This window comes from Rhinopithecus bieti, unplaced genomic scaffold (assembly GCF_001698545.2).
Source record: "Rhinopithecus bieti isolate Rb0 unplaced genomic scaffold, ASM169854v2 scaffold_27306, whole genome shotgun sequence".
NCBI classification, from domain to species: domain Eukaryota; kingdom Metazoa; phylum Chordata; class Mammalia; order Primates; family Cercopithecidae; genus Rhinopithecus; species Rhinopithecus bieti.
The window spans coordinates 1,189,195-1,209,660 of NW_016812395.1; the positions used below are offsets into that span (position 1 = coordinate 1,189,195).

General features: G+C 38.6%; 1 protein-coding gene and 1 pseudogene across 4 annotated transcripts in view; both read left to right on the forward strand.

Moving 5' to 3' along the window:
• Positions 1-20,466, forward strand: part of PPP1R42 (protein phosphatase 1 regulatory subunit 42) — a 65,771-nt gene that overhangs the window by 25,181 nt on the left and 20,124 nt on the right. For all 4 annotated transcript variants that reach the window (XM_017896313.1, XM_017896314.1, XM_017896315.1 and 1 more), the window contains one exon: positions 15,256-15,373. In XM_017896313.1, the coding sequence (XP_017751802.1) occupies positions 15,256-15,373 (118 nt within the window). The remainder of the gene's footprint in view (positions 1-15,255; positions 15,374-20,466) is intronic.
• Positions 17,950-18,833, forward strand: LOC108544903 (U4/U6 small nuclear ribonucleoprotein Prp3 pseudogene; annotated as a pseudogene).

Genomic DNA, 20,466 nt, shown 5'->3' on the forward strand with positions numbered 1-20,466 from the left:
CCCAGAAATGACATGAAGGATAGAATTAGGAGATAAGACTTTAAAGAAAAAAAAGCAATTATAAATATACTGCAAAATTTAAAGAAATTGTGAAGAGAAAGGGAAGAGAAATGGAAAGTGTGGGGAAGACATAACTTCTAGAGCTAAAAAATATTTACCTATTTATTTTATTTTTTTATTTTTATTATTTTTTTTTTGAGACAGAGTCTCGCTCTGTTGCCCAAACTGGAGTGCAGTGGCCGGATCTCAGCTCACTGCAAGCTCCGCCTTTTGGGTTCACGCCATTCTCCTGCCTCAGCCTCCCGAGTTGCTGGGACTATAGGCACCCGCCACCTCGCCCGGCTAGTTTTTTGTATTTTTTTTTAGTAGAGACGGGGTTTCACCGTGTTAGCCAGGATGGTCTCCATCTCCTGACCTTGTGATCCGCCCATCTCGGCCTCCCAAAGTGCTGGGATTACAGGCGTGAGCCACCAAGCCCGACTAAAAATATTTCTAAAATAAAAAATTCATTGGATAAGATTAAAAGTAGATTAGCCGTTGTGCAAGAAAAGATCAGTGAACTTAAAGACATAGCATTAGAACTGTCCAAAGTAAAGCATGGAAAGAAAAAACACTGAAAAAAAAAACAAACAAACAAAAAACGGGGGCAACAGAGCGAGCCCCTATCTCAAAACAAAACAAACAAGCAAACAAACACAGAACAACAACAAAAAAAGTGACCCCAAAATCACCAAATTTGATGAAAATTTTAATCCCTGATCCATGAAGCTCAACAAAACCCAAACAGGAAAATCCCAAAGAAAATTACACCAAAGTACACTACAGTAAAATTGCTAAACAACCAATGATAATAAGAATATCTTAAAAGCAGCCAGGCACAGTGGCTCATGCCTGTAATCCTGGCACTTTGGGAGGCCAAGGCGGGCGGATGACTCAAGGTCAGGAATTTGTGACTAGCCTGGCCAACATGGTGAAACCCTGTCTCTACTAAAAATACAAAATTAGCCAGGTGTAGTGGCTCATGCCTATAGTCCCAGCTACTTGGGAGGCTGAGGCAGGAGAGTCGCTTGAACCCAGGAGGCAGAGTTTGCAGTGAGCCTAGATTGCGCCATTGCACTCCAGCCTGGGCGACAAGAGCAAAACTCCATGTAAAAAAATATGTATATGTACATCTTAAAAGCTACCAGAAGAAAAGACATTTAAAAGATATTTTATGTACATAGAAAGATAAGAATTATTACAAGCTTCTTGTCAAAAGCAATACAAGCCAGAAGATCATGAAACATATTGAAAATGCTAAAAAAAAAACACCCTTGTCAACTTAGAATTATATATCCAGTGAAACCATCCTTCAAAAAAATGAAGGCAAAATGAAGAAAAATAAAACCTGAGATAATTTTTTTTTTTTTTGACAGGGTCTTACTCTGTTGGCCAGTCTGTAGTGCAGTAGTGTGATCGCAGCTCACTGCAGCCTAAATTTCCTAGGCTTAAGTGAACCTTCTGCCACAGCCTCACTGTAGCTGGGATCACTGATGTGTGCAACCACACAAGCAATAAAATGAAGGCAAAATAAATAATAACTATATAGCATGGGGTTTATGACATGTAAAAGGAAAATAAACAGTAACAATAGCACAAATGACAGGAATGGAGAAAATAGTGGTATATTGTTGTCAAGTTCTTACATTACATGTGAAGTAGTATCATGCTATTTGATAGTAGCCTGTGCAAATTTAAAAATGATTGTTTTAAACCCTGAAGCAACCACTAAAATACAGTCAAAGATTTTTACAACTAGTAAGCCAATAATTAAGAGAAACTCCAATGCCAAAAAAAAGTAGGGGACAGGAAAAGTAAAAGGAAATAAAGAACAGATAAGACAAATAGCAAGACAGTAGTCTTAAACTCAGCCAATATCAGTAATTATATGTTAATATTAATATTAATAATTATATTAATGTAAATAATTTAAATAGTTCAATTAAAAGGCAGAGATAGTAGGACCAGATTTTTTTTTAATCCAATCTTAGCTGGGCTTGGTGACACGTGTAATGTCAGCACTTTAAGAGGCCAGGGTGGGAGGATCACTTGAGCCCAGGAGTTCGAGACCAGCCTGGGTCTTGTTATTTATGCTTTAAAAAAAATAAAAAATCCAATAGTACTCTTTGGAAGAAACACACTTTATATATAAAGATATGTGAGTTAAAAATAAAATTATGAAAAAATATACTGCAAACACAAATAATATGAAAAATGAAATGGCTACATTAATATAAAATAAAATAGATTCTAGGACAAGAAATATTACCAGAGATACATAAGGAAAATTTATAATGATAAAAAGTGCCAGTTCTTTAAGGAAACATAACAATCCTCAAAGTTATGCTCCTAGCAACAGAATTACAAACTACATGAAGTAAAAATTCACAGAAGTAAAAGGAGAAATTGACAAATTCATAATTATAACAGAGATTTCAACATTTCTCTTGCATTGGTTGATAGAACAAGCAGATAGTAAACCAGTAATGATATAAAAGATAGGTATAACATAACCAACCAACTTGATCTAATTTACCCTTATAGAACATTCCACCTTAAAATAGGAATTAGAATATTTAGAGCTGGGTGCAGTAGTTCATGCCTGTAATACTATCACTTTGGGAGACTGAGGCAGGTGGAATTTTTGAGCCCAGGAGTTCAAGACCAGCCTGGGAACATGGTAAAACCCTGTCTCCACTAAAAATACAAAAATTAGCCAGGCATGGTGGTGCATGCCTGTAGCCCCAGCTACTCAGGAGGCTGAGTTGGGAGGATTGTTTGAACCCAGGAGGTGGAGGCTACAGTGACCGAGATCACAACACTGCACTCCAGCCTGGGCAACCAAGTGAGACCTTGTCTCAAAAAACAAAATTATCAACATAATCCATATGAAATGAAACAAAGTCCATAGAAATCACAAAGAAAATTAGAAAATACTTGAACTGAATGAAAATGAAAACAAAACATTTGAAAATTTGTGGGATACAGTAAAGTAATGCTTAGAGGGAAATTTATAGCTTTGAACGCTTATAGTAGAAAAGAAGAAAAATTATAAAATGACAACAAGAATGAGGGAAAAATACAAACAATAATGATAATAAATTTAAGATGAAGAAAAATTAAAACAATGCTCTCATCTTGTACCTCAAGCAGCAAGAAAAATACATGCAAATTAAATTCAAAATAAATTTGAAGGAAGGAAATGAAAAGGAAGGAAAGAAGGAAATAATGAAAATAACAGCAGAAATTAATGAAATGGAAATATAGGCAACCATTAGAAAAAAATCAATGATCCCAAAAGCTGGTTCTTTGCAAATATTAATAAAATTAATAAACTTCTATCTAGGCTGTTCAAGAAAACAGAGAAAACACAAATTAACAATATCAGAAATGAAAAATATGTCACTACAGTTAAAAGGACAAGAAGGGAATGTTGTAAAGAACTTTATGCCATAAAGTTGGCAACTTAGTTAAAAACATATTCCTTGCAAGACATAAATACCAAAACTGACATAAGAAACAGAAAGTCTGAATAGCTCTGTATCTATTAAATGCATCATATTTCACAAATAAAAATATTTCCACAAAGAGAACTCCAAGACCAGATGACCTCACTGATGCACTTTATCATAAAATTAGGAAAGAAATGATACTAATCTTACACAAACTCTTTCAGAAAACAGAAAAGCAAGGCCAGGTGCAGTGGCTCACACCTGTAATCCTAGCACTTCAGGAGGCCAAGGTGAGCAGATCTCTTGAGCTCAGGAGTTCAAAACTCAGCCTGGGCAATGTGGTGAGACCCCATCTCTACAAAAAAAATACAAAAATTAGCCAGGGCTCATGCCTGTAATCCCAACACTTTGGGAGGCCAAGGCAGGAAGGTCACCTGAGGTCAGGAGTTCGAGACCAGTCTGACCAACATGGAGAAACCCTGTCTCCACTAAAAATACAAAATTAGTCAGGCGTGGTGGCATATGCCTGTCATCCCAGCTACTTGGGAGGCTGAGGCAGGAGAATCTCTTGAACCCAAGAGGCAGAGGTTGCAATGAGCCGAGATCATGCCACTGCATTCCAGCCTAGGCAACAGAGTGAGACTCCATCTCAAAGAAAAAAAAAAAATTAGCCAGCCATGGTGGTGACCATCTGTAGTCCCAGCTACTCGGGAGGCTGAGGTGGGAGGATCACATGAACCCGGGAAGTCGAGGCTGCAGTGAGCTGAGATCATGCCACTGCTCTCCAGCTGGCTGGGGGAACAAAGTGAGACCCTGTCTCAGAAAGAAAAAAAGAAAGAAAAAGAAAACAGAGAAGCAGGGACTACTTCCCAACTCATGTTATCAAATCAGCAATATTACAAGAACACTACAGAGCAATACACCCTAGGAACAGAGAAGCAAGAATCCCTACTAAAATATTAGCAAATCAAGTCCAGCAATATATAAAAAGATCACATGCAATGACCAGCTGAGGCTTATCTCAGGAATGCAAGATTGTTTTGGCATTCAGACATAAATCAATATAATTCACCAAACAGAATAAAAGAGAAATATTATATGATCATCTTAATAGATGCACAAAATGCATTATAATCAGCACCATGTATGATTTTAAAAATTATCAGCAAACTGTAAATAGAAAGGAACTTAACCTGATAATAGGCATCTATATAAAATCTACATAACAAGATACTTAATGATGAAAGATTGAATGCTTTCCCTAAGATTAAGAATAAAGGAAGGATATTTGCTATACCACATTACTCAACCTTAGAGTTGCACCTGTCTTAGCCAGTGCACTAAGGCCAAAAAATGAAACAATGACATTGCTTCAAAAGGAAGAAACAAAATGTTCTTTATTTGCAGACTACGTGATTGGGTACATATAAAATGATTAGAAATCCGCAAAAAGCTATTAGAATTTATGGAGTGTATTTAGCAAATCCATATGCTTAATGGCAAGGTCAATATGCAAAACGTAACTGTATTTCCATTGACTAGCAGTGAACAATTAGAAATGAAATTTTTTAAAATGGCATTTATAACTTCATCAAGATACATAAAATACTTAGGGATACATTTTTTAAACTATGTGCAAGAGCTGTACAATAAAAACACAAAATATTGGAAGAAATTAAAGAAGATCTACATAAATGAAGAGAGATACTATTTTCATGTATTAGCAGATTGTATTCCGGTTTTGATTTTTTGTTTTAATAGACTTTTTTCTGGTTTTGATTTTTTTATTTTAATAGACCTTATGATTTAGATTAATTTTAGATTCATAGCAAAATTAAAAGTACAGAGATTTCTCATATACTGCCTGCCCCTACACTTGCATGGTAGAAGACTCTGTATTCTTAAAGTGTTAATTCCTTCTCAATTGATCTATATATTCAACATGATCCCAGTCAATATCTCAGATTCTTTTCTCTTAGAAATTGACAAATCAATCCTAAAATTTATAAGAAAGGGACCTAGAATACCAAAGCAACATTGGTAAAAAGAACCAATTGGTAAAACCATCATGGGCATGGTAACTCAGGCTTATAATCACAGTACCTTGGGAAGATGAGGCAGGAGGATTGCTTGAGCCCAGGAGTTTGAGACCAGCCTGGGCAATATAGCAAGACCCCTTCTCTAAAAGATGTTTTTTTCTTTTTTTTCTTTTTCTTTGAGACGAAGTCTTGCTCTGTCGCCCAGGCTGGAGTGCGGTGGCGTGATCTCGGCTCATTGCAAGCTTTGCCTCCCGGGTTCACGCCATTCTCCTGCCTCAGCCTCCCGAGTAGCTGGGACTACAGGCGCCCGCCACTATACCTGGCTAATTTTTTGTATTTTTAGTAGAGACGGGGTTTCACCGTGTTAGCCAGGATGGTCTGATTTCCTGACCTCGTGATCCGCCCGTCTCGGCCTCCCAAAGTGCTGGGATTACAGGCGTGAGCCACCGTGCCCGGCCTAAAAGATGTTTTTTTTAAAAAAAATTAGCCGGAAATGGTGGCCTATAGTACCAGCTACCCAAAAGGCTGAGGTGGGAGGATTGCATGAGCCCTGGAGGTCATGGCTACAGTGGGCCATGATTGTGCCACTGCACTTCAGCCTGGACAAGAGACCGTGTTTCTAAAAAAAAAAAAAAAAAAAAAAAAAAAAAGCCTGGCACAGTGGCTCACATCTGTAATCCTAGCTCTTTGGGAGGCTGAGGCTAGAGAATCACTTGAGCCCAGGAGTTTGGCACTCCATCTCTACAAAAAAAAATTTTTTTTTAATTAGCTGGGTGTAGTGGCACATGCCTGTGGTCCCAGCTACCCAGGAGGCTGAGGTGAAAGGATCTCATAAGCCCAGGAGATTGAGACAGTGGTGAGACATGATCACAGCACTGCACTCCAGCGTGGGTGTCAAAGTGGGATCCTTTCTAAAAAATAAAATAAAATACATTTGGAGAACTTACCCTACCTGATTTCACAACTTTAAAGTTATGATAATCAAGACAATGTGGCATTGACATAGGGTGCCCATGAAGATTAAGGAAACAGAACAGTTTATAAATAAACTCACACATAGGGTCACTTGATTTTTAAGAGTCTCGCTCTGTTGCCCACGCTGGAGTGCAGTGGCACAATCTCAGCTCACTGCAACCTCCGCCTCTTGGGTTCAAGCAATTCTTCTGCCTCAGCTTCCCAAGTAACTGGGATTACAGGCACGTGCCACCACGCCCAGCCAATTTTTTATATTTTTGGTAGAGACAGGGTTTCAGCATGTTGGCCAGGCTCTTCTTGATCTCCTGACCTCCAGTGATCCACCTGCCTCAGCCTCCCAAAGTGCTAGAAATACAGGTGTAAGCCACCCCGCCCAGCCAAAAATCCCAATATTTCAATGGAAGAAAGGATAATGTTTTCAACAAATGGTGGAACAACTGGATATCCAAATAGAAAAAGTGAACCTTTACCCTTTACCCCATGCACAAAAATTTACTCAAAATGGATCACATCCAAATTTAACTGCTAAAATATAAAACTTCTAGAAAAAAATAAAATTAAAAGAACACAAAAGCACAACCCATAAAAATTGAGTATTTCACCTAAACAGGAGAGTAAACTAGGAAAAGGGAAGACATGGTATCTAGGAAACAGTAAAAAAGCTAAGGAAATTCACAGAAGTGAAGGTAAGTTAGGACATCAGCTGTACGGTAGGCTAGAAGGCACCCAGCCCATGTTGCAACAGACTGAATTGTAGTAAGTACATAGAAGACTAAGAACTTAGGCAATTTTTAACTCTATGGAAAATAAGAAGCAATCCTAGTGTACTATGTAGTTTAGCTATGAACAAGACTTAATTGAGCTTAATAATATAGTCACTAAAAATTGGCCAGGTGCAGTGGCTCACACCTGTAATCCCAGCACTTTGGGAGGCCAAGGCAGGAGGATTGATTGAGCTCACGAGTTCTGGGAAAGATGGTGAAACCCTATCTCTACAAAAAATACAAAAACATTAGACAGGCATGGTGGCACATGCCTGAGTCCCAGCTATTTGGGAGGCTTCAGTGGGAGGATCGCTTGAGCCTGGGAGGTTAAAGCTGCAGTGAGCCATGATCATACCACTGCACTCCAGCCTGGGTGACAGAGTGAGACTTTGTCTCAAATAATAATAATAATAATAATAATAATAATAATAATACACTCAGTGAAAATTAATTAACAATGTTAGTATAACTCTACTGACATAGTGGGAGAAGGGAAGTGTAGTAGAGGTTGGAGGCAGTACTTATGAGAATTAAATCATCATCTTTCTTAGTAGAAATTTAGTAGATAAATATCTAAGATTTAAAAATCAAAAATAGCCATTGTTATTTAGAAATGTGGACATAAATGTGTGTAGAAATAGCTGAAGAATTTGAAAGTGATTTTGTTATAAGCCCTCACACACTCTTTAAGTTTTGTTATAAACCCTATGATCTTATTTGATATTTTAACTTTGTTGATTATCTCACTTTAATTTTTAACGTAATTTAAATAGAGAATGGTTGGTGAGGAAACTTGATTAATATAACCTTGTTATTGTGTATCACCATATCCTTCATTAGACTGAGTAGCTTTGAATGCAAGGAATTTTGATTTATTTACTTCAGGGTTACCCAGAGCCCAGCCCAGTGCTTGGCACATGGCAAGCACTTACTATATGTTTATAGAATGAATGAAGAAGGGCACAAAAAAATATTCTGGAGAAGGAATGCAAACCATTCACTGAGTTCCAGCTGTTGATATATACCAAAAGTTGCTTTCCCCCCCATAGAGTGAAGATATCCAAAGAGTAAGAATAAAATCTTAAGTTCTTTTACTTCCACCATGAAGACACAAACAATTAAAAATGACTGGACACAGCTTCTTGGCATTCTGAATATAGACATTGCCCGGGATATGTTTGAAATGTGCTTTTTGTGGTTCATTTTAAATAACATTCTGAAGGCTTAATCAAAGGACATGTTGAAGCCTAGCATCAGAATATTAACTCGTTTTTCTGTTATGTATTCCTGGAATCAGCATCTCTATATTTGGCTTTAATTTTTTTCCTTCTTTTTGTTCACTGACATTGTCCAAAAGCTACTGACATCAAACCCTGTGCTACAGGAAAAAAATCTCTCATGCCATACATAAGGTCACTGACATCCATCCTGAGTCGTCAGCAACAGACAGCTTTGTGCCATGGGAAAAAAGAAGTGGACATCATTAAAGAATCCTAACAAAACCACTGTAATTACCCAAGGTTTTCAGCACTTAGAGCAGCTGCTTTTATATGGACTTAAGTTCCTTAAGTGTACCTACAGAAAATACAGGAAATAACTAGTGTAGTTCTTACATAGGAAATTATCATTTTAAAGTTATTACTTTTGCTGATAATTTACCATTATCTCCAAAAGTAAAAATTCAAAATTTAAAATTAATATTCAAATGTGTTTTTAAAAGGAACCTTAGTGACACTCGTTGTATTATTATAAATATTGTAATATATTACTTTGTACTATGAAAGTCCTGTTAATCAATATTGCAGATAGATTTTTGGGAAGTATTATAAACTAAAACATGTTAGTAATTTGTGTGTATTTACAAATTGTCTTCTTGTAGTCCTGTTCCATCAAACTGAATTTATATTTTTGGCATAGAAGACACATTTTTTAAGTGACTGCTTTAAGAGAATATGAAAAAATAATGATCCCTTAGGATGGTTAAACAACTTTGAATCTTTCAACCAAGATTCTTGTTTGAGCAGTGAGAAAGGAAGATATTTAAAGGAACACATGTAGCAAGGAAAAGTGCTACCAAGGGGCTGAAATTCTTGAGCTCTGTGGAAAGAAAAGAGAGAACTGGGTCTCTGAGAAATATAGGCACTCTGAAACAATGCCATGCCCTAGCTTACTGAGGGTCCTAGAGCCACAAGGGAGTGGCTGCATTAGAGGCTGAGGTACAGGATACAGACCTGTAAGAAGCTGGGTAGCCAAGCAACTTTTGTCCCTCCTGCTGCTTGAGATTTCATTCCCTCTCCTCTCCTCACATCTTTAGACCCACGACTGTCAAGGACTCCTTACCACCAAGATCCTCTAACTCTGCCTTTATCTCTGCTATTCCTTAATCCAAAACTGGTCCAGAGCAGGGACTTCTCTAGACAGGAGGATACAGAAGTGGAGAGAAGGGACAGAGGAGGAAACAGAAGAAAAGAGAAGATAGTCTTTCTTTTCTCTCTCTTTCCATGTCTGCAGCACCTCGAATTAGCAACTTCTTAAAAAATGGTTCCATCTTATTTCTCCCTATAATTCCTGTCCTGCTTCTAGCCTTAGGTCACCTGCCCCTCTCGTTCATTCATTCGCTCATTTATTCATTCATCTCTTATACATTCATTGAAAACACCTACTCCTACTATGTGGCAGTACTTGCTAGACAATGGGGGACACAAGAGTGAGCAGAAAACAGATGCGATCCCTGGCCTTGAAGAATTCTCAACATTCAGGGGAAGAGAAACATTATGCACATAATCATCCCAAAACAAATATAAAATTGCACAAGTACCACAAAAATGAAGTATGTGGCTCTGAGAGCCTATTATAAGAGAGGGATCTGTCCTAGTTAGAGAGGTCACTAAAGGCTTCTCTAAGGAAGGGACAGCTGAGCTCTGACAGAAAAGAAGCACTTATCAGGCAAAGAAAACAGCATGTGTCAAGGTCCTGGGGCAGGTTGGAGCATGGCAACTATGAGGGATAAGAAGCTGAGATAGTGAAGGTGGAACATAGTACAGATGCCAGTGGGTAGATGGGCCACAGAGGTCATGAAAGAGAGTTTTGTCTTTATCCTAAGAACAATGAAGAGCCACTGGAGGTGTTTAAGCCAGGAGTGAAGTAACTGAAGATTAGCAGTTTGAAAAGATCTGCATGGCTACAGTGTGAAGAACAGCCTGGAAGAGGCCAGGCTAGTTACAAAGTGAGAGATGATGGAAACTTTAATAGGGTAGGGATGGAAATGGAATGGACAGATTGGAGAGCTGTTCAGGAAGTAAAATGGATAAGACTTGGTTGTGAGTTGGATATAGGGAGCATGGGAGAAGGAGAGGTCAAGAGTGATTCCTGGGCTTCTTGCCTTGCACAATGAGAAATAAGTCAAGAGTCAAGTTTGAGAGATCATGAGTTTTGGTAATGTAGGGTTTGAAATGCCTTTGAAATGTTCCAGAGAAAATGTCAAGTACATAATTGGACATATGAGTCCAGAGCTCAGAGGATAGATAAATGTGAATCTTCAGTGTATTGTTTAAGTGGTCACTGAAACTACCATCGTCCACAAGATTGCCTATAGTCAGGAGGGGAGAGAGTACAAAGAAATGCTCAGCTTGGCCTCCCACATAATTTGGTTCTTCCTCTTTTGAATAGATGACCTTTCTTTCATTAGGGTAACAGAAGTTTGACTATTATCATCAATGTGGCCATTCTTTTTCTATAAAGGGTCTAAGTATAAATAGAGAGGGCAATGGGTTACAGGAGGCAAACTTTTTTCTAGCTGTGATTTTACATTCTGCTGTGATCCAGGGAAGGGAAACAAACACTGTTTGAAAGGAATAAACATAGATTATAGAAAAGGAATCAAGTGAATTGGTCCCCAAGGTTCTCCCAGCAGGGACATATGCTCCTGCTCCCCAGTGGGAGCTCTCACTCTCTGGTAACGTGCTGATGCATTATGGGGAAGACTGTCCCTGATAAATGTTCTTATAGCATTGCTTTTATTAGTTAGATGTTCTATTAGTTAGATGTTTTATTAGTTAGTTGCTTCTGTTAGTTAGATGTTTTATTAGTTAGATGTTCAGTTCTCAGTATGTAGCTGAGATTAGCGGTTTGAAAAGATCCACATGGCTACAATGTGAAGAACAGACTGGAAGAGGCCAGGTTAATTAGGAAGTGAGAGATGGTGGAAACTTTAATAGAGTTTTCCCCAATGTATGAAACAGCCTATTCATACATTGGAGATTTCTGTAGTCAGAGGTTTGTTACTTGTGGGGTCAGAGATTCATGAAGGATCCATGGAGCCTGCAAGAATGTAGAATCACAAAGCCATGAAGGGAGTGATGAACAGGGTACGATATTCCAAAGAATTGAGACTGAGAAAGTATGTGATTGGCAACGTGTGGATCAGTGATAAGGTTAGCAATGCCTTTTCAGTGGCACCAGATTGCAGGAGTGCCCAGTGGTTGAAGAAGCAACCAGCTGGTCTCCACACTATAGGCATGCAGTAGACTAGGCCAACTCCAAGTGGTGACCTAGACCAGCAGCAGCAGCAGCAGAAATGCAGAATCTCACCTTCTGTCTCAGACCTAACAAATCAGAACCTGCATTTAAATAAGATCACTCAGGATTCTTAAGCACATGAAAGTTTGAGAAGCATTAGTCCGGATCAGTCTTCAAGAAGTTTGGCAACGGTAGGTAAGAGACGAAATAAAATCCAGATAAGAGGGAGATACTAGAAATGGAAATGGAAGAGAGAGGAAAACCCAGGAAGAAAAGGCTGGGATCAAAAGAACCACTTCACCTGGGGAAAGAGGTGTGACTCTTCCTTTATTGAGAAAAATGGAAAAGAAGAATGGGAGAGGAAGTGTGAAATCAAAGGCAGATAACTGAGAAAACTTGGTGGACGGATGACCCACTTCTCCCAAGTAAAATTGGTGGCAAGGTCAACCACTGAAGAGAAGGCGAAAGAGAGGTTTTAGGCCAAACAATATTTCATAGTTTAGAAACTCCTTTAACTTACAGGGCTCTAGTTTAAATGACATTTACTTTTGGTTAACATGTCTTTGCATGTTTTTCCTGTACCTCCTTTAAACAGATATTCATCAATGTATAAAAATTATTAAATACTTGAACAACAATTTACAACAAAACTTTTGCATTTGTACAAGTAATCTGATGAGGCTAAGCTGAGCCATGAACTTCACTAGGGCCAGCATTATATAGCTTGCTGACACTATTAAGTCAAAGGAATATCATGGCTGAAAAATGTATACAACTTGAAGAACAAAAAAAGTTTAATATTTACCTAAGTTTTGAAGTCTGTAAAGTTTGCTAAATCAATACAATGATCTGAAAAGTTCATCTCAAAGTCAGATATATTAGTGATTTACTTCATTGGTTTTCTGATGACCATTTATCATGAGATGTAGAATCTTCAGAATGAGGGAAATAAAAAACTTGACATATTTGGCTCTTATATGAACTAAATATCTGATTTATAAGACACAAATGAACAAAATTCTATGGGTGTCATGTTTTCTCAGTTTCTAATTTATTCAACCTCTGCTCATTATTGATCCTGACAAGCAGAGTGACCCAAAGATAAATTTATTCATTCCACAGTTGAGTCAGGAACAAGCCAAAAATTATAGATTTTCCCAGGCAGATGATGACAGGCAGTCAGAGGGATGACAAATGGCTGTCTTTAGATTTAGTAAGGATGGTTGTTCCAGACATTGCCAATAAAGATTGGACTATGCTGGTCAAATACAGGTTCATCAGCGGTCATCATTAACGGTAGAGAGAGCATTGCTGTGCTGCAGATGCCTATACAGGAGCTTAGGCATCAACCCTGCAGGGGAAATATAATTTGCTCCTCAGTATTTTGCAGCACTCCTCTAAGTGATAGCATGACATGATCATTTATCAAACAGAGACTGTCCAGAAAAGTGTCTGCTTCCTTTAGTAACTTATTGAAGAGGAGGAAAGTGAAAGCTTTTTATTAAAGACAGGAAGGCAATGAACAACCAGAGCGTATCCAAAGGGTAATCGTATTTCAGCAAAGGATTAGTTTAGTCTTAAATAAACATACACTGGAGGGAGTATGTCGAGGGTCATTTATCAAGTAAAGAACAATTAACAAAACTCTAAGCACTCTTTTATCTATATCAATTTAAAGTTCTGTAAGTGTTCTTATTAGTTTTGAGATGATGGGCATCACATTCAACACTGTAAAAAATGTGATGCATAATCCCTTCCTTACAGGTTTTTAGAGTAAGAGAAATACAATGTAACTCTCACGTAAAATAAGGTAGTTATGGCTGTATTAAACACTGCCAAACAAATGCTGTTGGAGAAGGCATATTCCAGAGCCCAGAACTGAAGGCTGAAGTTATAATTTATGAAGATAACTTTCTTATAAAAAGCCAACTAATTTGTCAATAGGTCAAGAAGTTTCTTCTTCCTTACTTAAAATATTTTCACTCTCTGTTGACAAAAATTAAGAGAAAGGGAATTAGTTACGAGGTAGCAGGGCAGGCAAACAGGCAGAGAACTGACACATTTATTACTTTCTTTGTTCCAGGCACTTTATATGCCATGGCAACTAATCTTAATTAACCTCAAGTTATAGATGAAGACATAGATTTGCCTAAGGTCACACAGTAAGCAGCAGTGCCAGGAAGTTTAGGATTGCCTTATTTAAAAAAAAAAAAAGTCTTATATTTTCACATAAATTATTTATTGGAATCCCTCAAAGTCTAGCGCAGACTAAATTTAGGGTATATATCCAAAGGAAGTGAAATTACTATTTTAAAAGCAATATGTGCACTCCCATGTTTTTTGCAGCAATATTCACAATAGCCAAGCTATGGAAACAAACTAAGTGCACTACTTTTGTTGAGTAATTCATTTACAGATTAAATGTATCTGATATTAAAGATAAAGAATAGAACTTTGGCCACATACAAGAAATACTCAAAGTGTACTTCATTTTCATTAAATAGTAGTTAAGATAAAATACACTTTTTAGAAAGGGGGGAAGGGGAGAAAGCAAAAAAATGACAGACAAGGTGCTGGGGAAAGAGTGACATTGGATGGGAAAAGAAACCCAAATAGGGACAAAGAGGCTGTGAAAAAAGTAAACTGAGACAGTTAGTTCTTAAGTTCCCTTAATCTGTTTTCCTCACATTTATTTGGTTTGTAGACCACAGAATAACTTTATTATTCCTTGAAATATCAGTTAGCTGATTTTCTTCTTATAAGCTATAAAAACATGCAAACATTTATGATATAATGTAAAACAAAATTGTACTCACAGTACAACTATGACAATTAAAAATATGTACCCTCCCAAAAGTCCCTATGCTCAAAAAAGATTAGAAGGATACATAACAACATATTAAAATGATCTTTGCATGATAAGCATACAAATGATTTTCCCCTTTCTTCCATTTTCCCTTTGGTAGGTGTTTGTTTTGTTTTTTTTTTTAACACTTAAAAAATTAATACAAATTATTTGTAAAATAAAAAGCAATAACACACATTGCTTACAATCGCAAGGGACTGCTTACTCACTACCCCTTAATTGCCTAATCTGTAAACTTCGATGAGCTACACAAAGAAAGGGCATCTTCCGCAGGAAAAAGTTTTTTCTAAGCTGCAGTGGGGGCCATTTAAGGGAGTATGACAGAGAACAGTTGTGTGGCCCTCAACTTAGGACCTCATTTTTTTGCCTTATCTTCAGTGCCTTCTATTGTCAGTATAGATGGTTTTATTCAAAATTTATTTTAGAAGGTATTATTATGCACAAAATTTATTTAGAAGGTGTTATTATGCACCTTCTAAGTACCTGGCTCTGAGCTAGAATTCCATGAAAGCAGTAATTACCTTTAAAAACAATAACCGACATGCTAGAAGTATTGGTAAATATGAAATGCTTGTGCTTTGCTTTTTCTTCTCTAATTATAGGATTTGGAGTTTTTGCTGAACAAGTTGATGAAGCTGTGGAAAATTGACCTAAATGGAAATCCTGTTTGTCTCAAACCAAAATACAGGGACAGACTGATACTGGTGTCCAAATCACTGGGTACGTATTTATATTAATAAGAGAATGACAATTAGTTAACTTTTTAGTTATTTTACCAGTAAGCTTTCAGAAATATGAATATGACATCTGGATCTGTGAAAATTGTCAACTTTAAATTCAATATTTTGAATAAGAGCAAAAGTTAAAATTGACAAATAAAGCATGAAAAACATCTGCTGTTCAGTTCAGAAGTAATTAAAGCACCTGATACTTATTCCTTAAGGAGAATATTTTGCTATTACCAATAAAAATGGTTAGTCATAAATGTGTAGAACTTGCTGACCTTTTGCCAAACTTTCACTGGCACAAATCCTTTGATGATCCCAAGAGACTCCTTAGCTCTTGGTTCTGTAGATAAAATTGATCAAAGCTTTCATTGCTTGACATTTGCCAAATGTTACCCTAAGAACATAAAGGAATCCCTTTCATTTGATAGGAGAGCTAAGTGAGGAGACCCTTTATGAGATCCTTACAAATAACATTCCTGAATATGCACTATACTGGGGGAAATAGACAAAAGCACTAGATTAATAGTGACCAAGTGACACAGCATCAGAAAGACCTCTCATGAAGGCACTGGTTTGCTGTGTCCTTGTAAGAAGTCATTTTTATGTTTTTTAGGTTACCCAGTCCTCACCAAACAGAGTGACAGTCCACATATTTGGTTTACTTAGCATGAGTGGAAGCAAATTTTGTATTGAGAGCAACTTATTAAAATGAAATAAATCTCATTAGGTCTATAATCTTGAATCCATTACCTGGCTCCCAGTCTTGAACCATTTTCACACCTATTAACTTCAAATAAGATCATTTGAGGCCGGGCGCGGTGGCTCACGCCTGTATTCCCAACACTTTGGGAGGCCGCGGCAGGTGGATTGCCTGAGCTCAGGAGTTCGAGACCAGTCTGGGCAACACAGTGAAACTCCATCTCTACTAAAATACAAAACAATAGCCGGGCGTGGCAGCATGCACATATAATCCCGGCTACTCGGGAAGCTGAGACAGGAGAATCGCTTGAACCTGGTAGGCGGAGGTTGCAGTGAGCCATGATCATGCCATTGCACTCCACCCTGGGCGACGAAGTGAGAGAATGTCTCAAAAAAAAAAAGATCATTTGCTAAAAATGAGATGGAATCAGGTTAACGGAGGCACAGTTTCCTAGTCATTCCTCAGCTCTGTTTGGGACATTAACATGAGGAAGAAGAGATTACAATAAAAGACTTGGAATTTTCATTCCTTATCTTTATAGTATATTTTAAAAGTATGTATTGATTACATATATCTCATCCAAAAATATACTAACAAGTTATATAATTATTAATAAAAATAGATCTGGAAAGACATCAATAAATATAAGTGGCTGGAAAAACTGAGCATCAAAGAATGACCTTTAGAGTAGAGGCGGGGTTTCACCACTTTGGCCAGGCTGGTCTCGAACTCCTGACCTCAAGTGATCCACCCGCCTTGGCCTCCCAAAGTGCTGGGATTACAGGCATGAGCCACCGGCCCAGCCTGACACCACTGTTAAATTAGGGAGAAAAGGTTAAGGAAGGATGGCTAATTCTAGTTATCACAACTGTGAAAGGATTTACTTTCTATCAGAAAGGCTGTGTTTAACACAAACGCAGAAGCCTCGCTCTTAGTTCTAGCAGAATTTTGCTTTTGCACACTTATTCTCCATATGAGGAAAACTGCAAGTAACCCAATTTCCGCTTCAGGAAGTTAAAGACATTAACTTGGCAGAAATAGGCTTAGTCTGGGAAACAGAAAGCAAGCAACTTGTTCAGGGAAACGTTTCAGTTCCACGACGCATGCGCTCTGCCTCCAGGAAAGTGGCAAATACGGCTGCACAAATTGGCGGCCCGACCCTCCCTGGTCACATGTCGGGAGATAGCGGCGTGGCAGCGGCTGTGGCGATAGCGACGACAGGCCTAGGGCGGTCAGAAGGTTTCTGGTTCAGGTTTAACTTTCGGCCTCCGTCTCGGGGCTGAAGTTTGTGAGCTGTAGTATTGAGTCCCATTCGAGCTATTGTTCTCTTTTCCCGAAAAATGACACTAAGAGGGAGCTGGATGAGCTGAAACCATTGATCTTTTCACAGTCATTGATAACTAGAATTAGACACTCCTTAACCTTTTCTTCCTAATTTATCAGTGATGTCAGGCTGGGCGCAGTGGCTCATGCCTGGAATCCCAGCACTTGGGGAGGCTCCAAGGCGGATGAGAAGACAGTGAAGAGCGTGCTGGGTTTCTCAGAGCCTACAGTGGTCACAGAAGCATTGAACTGTGTGGGGAAAAGCACGGACAAGAAGAAGGCAGCCGATCATCTGACACCTTTTCTTGATGATTCTACTCTCCGATTTGTGGACAAACTGAGGCTGTAGGAGAAAGGCAGAAGCTCTAGGCATTTCAAGTCTAGCAGTGACTGAAGCAGAAAACGAGAGCTAAAGAAGGTGTTTGGTGATGACTCTTGAGATCTCCAAGGAATCATCAGGAGTAAAGAAGCAGCCAATACCCCGTTTTGAGGAGGTGGAAGAAGAGCCAGAGGTGATCCCTGGGCCTCCATCAGAGAGTCCTAGCATGCTGACTAAGCTCCAGATCAAACAGATGATGGACACAGCAAAATATCATATCGAGGAGAGGAAAAAACAGCTGCGCTTTATTAGCCCTCCTACACCTCAGCCAAAGACGCCTTCTTCCTTCCAACCAGAGCGACTTCCAATCGGCCACACTATTCTGCCCTCCCAGGCTGCCACTTTCATGAATGATGCCATTGAGAAGGCAAGGAAAGCAGCTGAACTACAAGCTCGAATCCAAGCCCGGCTGGCACTGAAGCCAGGACTCATCAGCAATGCCAACATGCTGGGCCTGGCTAATCTCCATGCCATGGGCATTGCTCTCCCAAAGGTGGAGTTAAAAGACCAAATTAAACCTACACCACTGATCCTAGATGATCAAGGGTGCACTGTAGATGCAACATGCAAGGAGATTGAGCTGACACACTGCATGCCTACTCCTGCCAATATTCCTGCTGTGAAGAGGGACCCATTCAAGCAACAGCTAAAAGAAAAACCGTCAGAAGACATGGAGTCCAATATCTTTTTTGACCCCGAGTCTCCACTGTCGCTTCCCAGTGCCAGAAACGCACTTTTAAATTCCATGACAAGGGCAAATTTGAGAAGATTGCCCAGCGATTAAGAACAAAGGCTCAACTGGAGAAGCTTCAGGCAGAGATTTCACAAGCAGCTCAAAAAATAGGCATCCATACTTTGACTAGGCTTGCCTTCATTGCTCCTAGGAAGGAGCTAAAGGAAGTAGATATCCCTGAAATTGAGTGGTGGGACTCACATAATCCCCAATGGCTTTGACCTTACAGAGGAAAATCCCAAGAGAGAAGATTATTTTGGAATCACAAATCTTGTTGAACATCCAGCCCAGCTCAATCCTCCAGTCGACAATGACACACCAGTTACTCTGGGAGTGTATCTTACCAAGAAGGAACAGAAAAAACTTCAGAGACAGACAAGGAGGGAAGCACAGAAGGAACTACTAGAAAAAAGTCAGGCTGGGCCTGATGCCTCCTCCAGAACCCAAAGTGAGAATTTCTAATTTGACGCAAGTATTAGGAACAGAAGCTGTTCAAGACCCCACGAAGGTAGAAGTCCATGTCAGAGCTCAGATGGCAAAAAGACAGAAAGTGCATGAAGAGGTCAATTCTGCCTGAAAACTCACAGCAGAATAGAGAAAGGTCAAGAAAATTTAAAAGCTTAAGACATTTCACAGGGGGTACACATATCTGTATATGGAGTTAGAAATTTGAGTACCCCAGCCAAGAAGTTCAAGATTGAGATGGAGTTAGAAATTTGAGCACCCCAGCCAAGAAGTTCAAGATTGAGGCCAATGCTGCGCAACTGTACCTGACAGGGGTGGTGGTACTGCACAAGGATGTCAACGTGGTAGTAGTGGAAGGGGGCCCCAAGGCCCAGAAGAAATGTAAGCATCTTATGCTGCATTGGATCAAGTGGGATGAATGGACATCTAACACAAAGGGAGATGATCATGAGGAATCTAATGAGGAAGCTGTGAAGAAAACCAACAAATGTATACTACTCTGGGAGGGTACAGCCAAAGACCGGAGCTTTGGAGAGATGAAGTTTAAACAGTGTCCTACAGAGAACATAGCTCGTGAGCATTTCAGAAAGCATGGGGCTGAACATTACTGGAACCTTGCCCTGAGTGAATCTGCGTACAGTCCACTAATTGAGATTACTGCAAGCCCTTGCCTCTCCCCTCTTGCCTTTGTCTCTTCTGTCCTCTCACTTATTCTGTTTCCCAACCCACTCCCACTTGTATGATCTCAGAACTGTGCCAAGCAGACATTGGGAAAAGGGAGAATATTTTGCTCCCTTCCCCAGTCAGCCTGGTGTTGCCCTTTATTCCCCTTATGTGCATATGATTAAAGAGGTTTTTTTTAAATGAATAATAAAAAAGATGACCTTTATTGTAAAGTTATAAGTACTAAGATGTTTGACAATTTCTTATGGTTTGGATAGTACTAGCTTCTTCAGTGAAACAAAAGTGCATGAAATAAGATATGGAGACAGTTTTACTTCTAGATTCTATGGTTCTAGTTTATATTCTTTGTTTCAACATTTTGTTTTGTACTTTGGGTATAACACAATATTATGGCTCATGTTTAAGTGGTAGTATTAATATTTTCAGTAGTATAATATTTTATCAGAATATTGTCATTATCCCTGAAATAATGTGTGATCTAATAAATTTTACTACATCCTTTCTACATTCTGGGATCTAGTGGATTACATGAATAATGAGAGAAAATATCTAATTTTCAAAACTACTATACATAAATTTCATTAGAAAAAATCTATCAAGCAGAGTCCTATGGAAAGAAAGAAAAAAATTTTGAAGAAAAAATCATACTCATACTTCTATTAAATGAAGGTCATCTGTGTTCATGTAATTGAGGAAACAATATAGGCAATATAAAATATCCTTTAATAAGGGAATTGTTCAATATTTTAAAATATATCCATAAACAATAGAACATCAGCCATTAAAACTGTATTTAAGGAA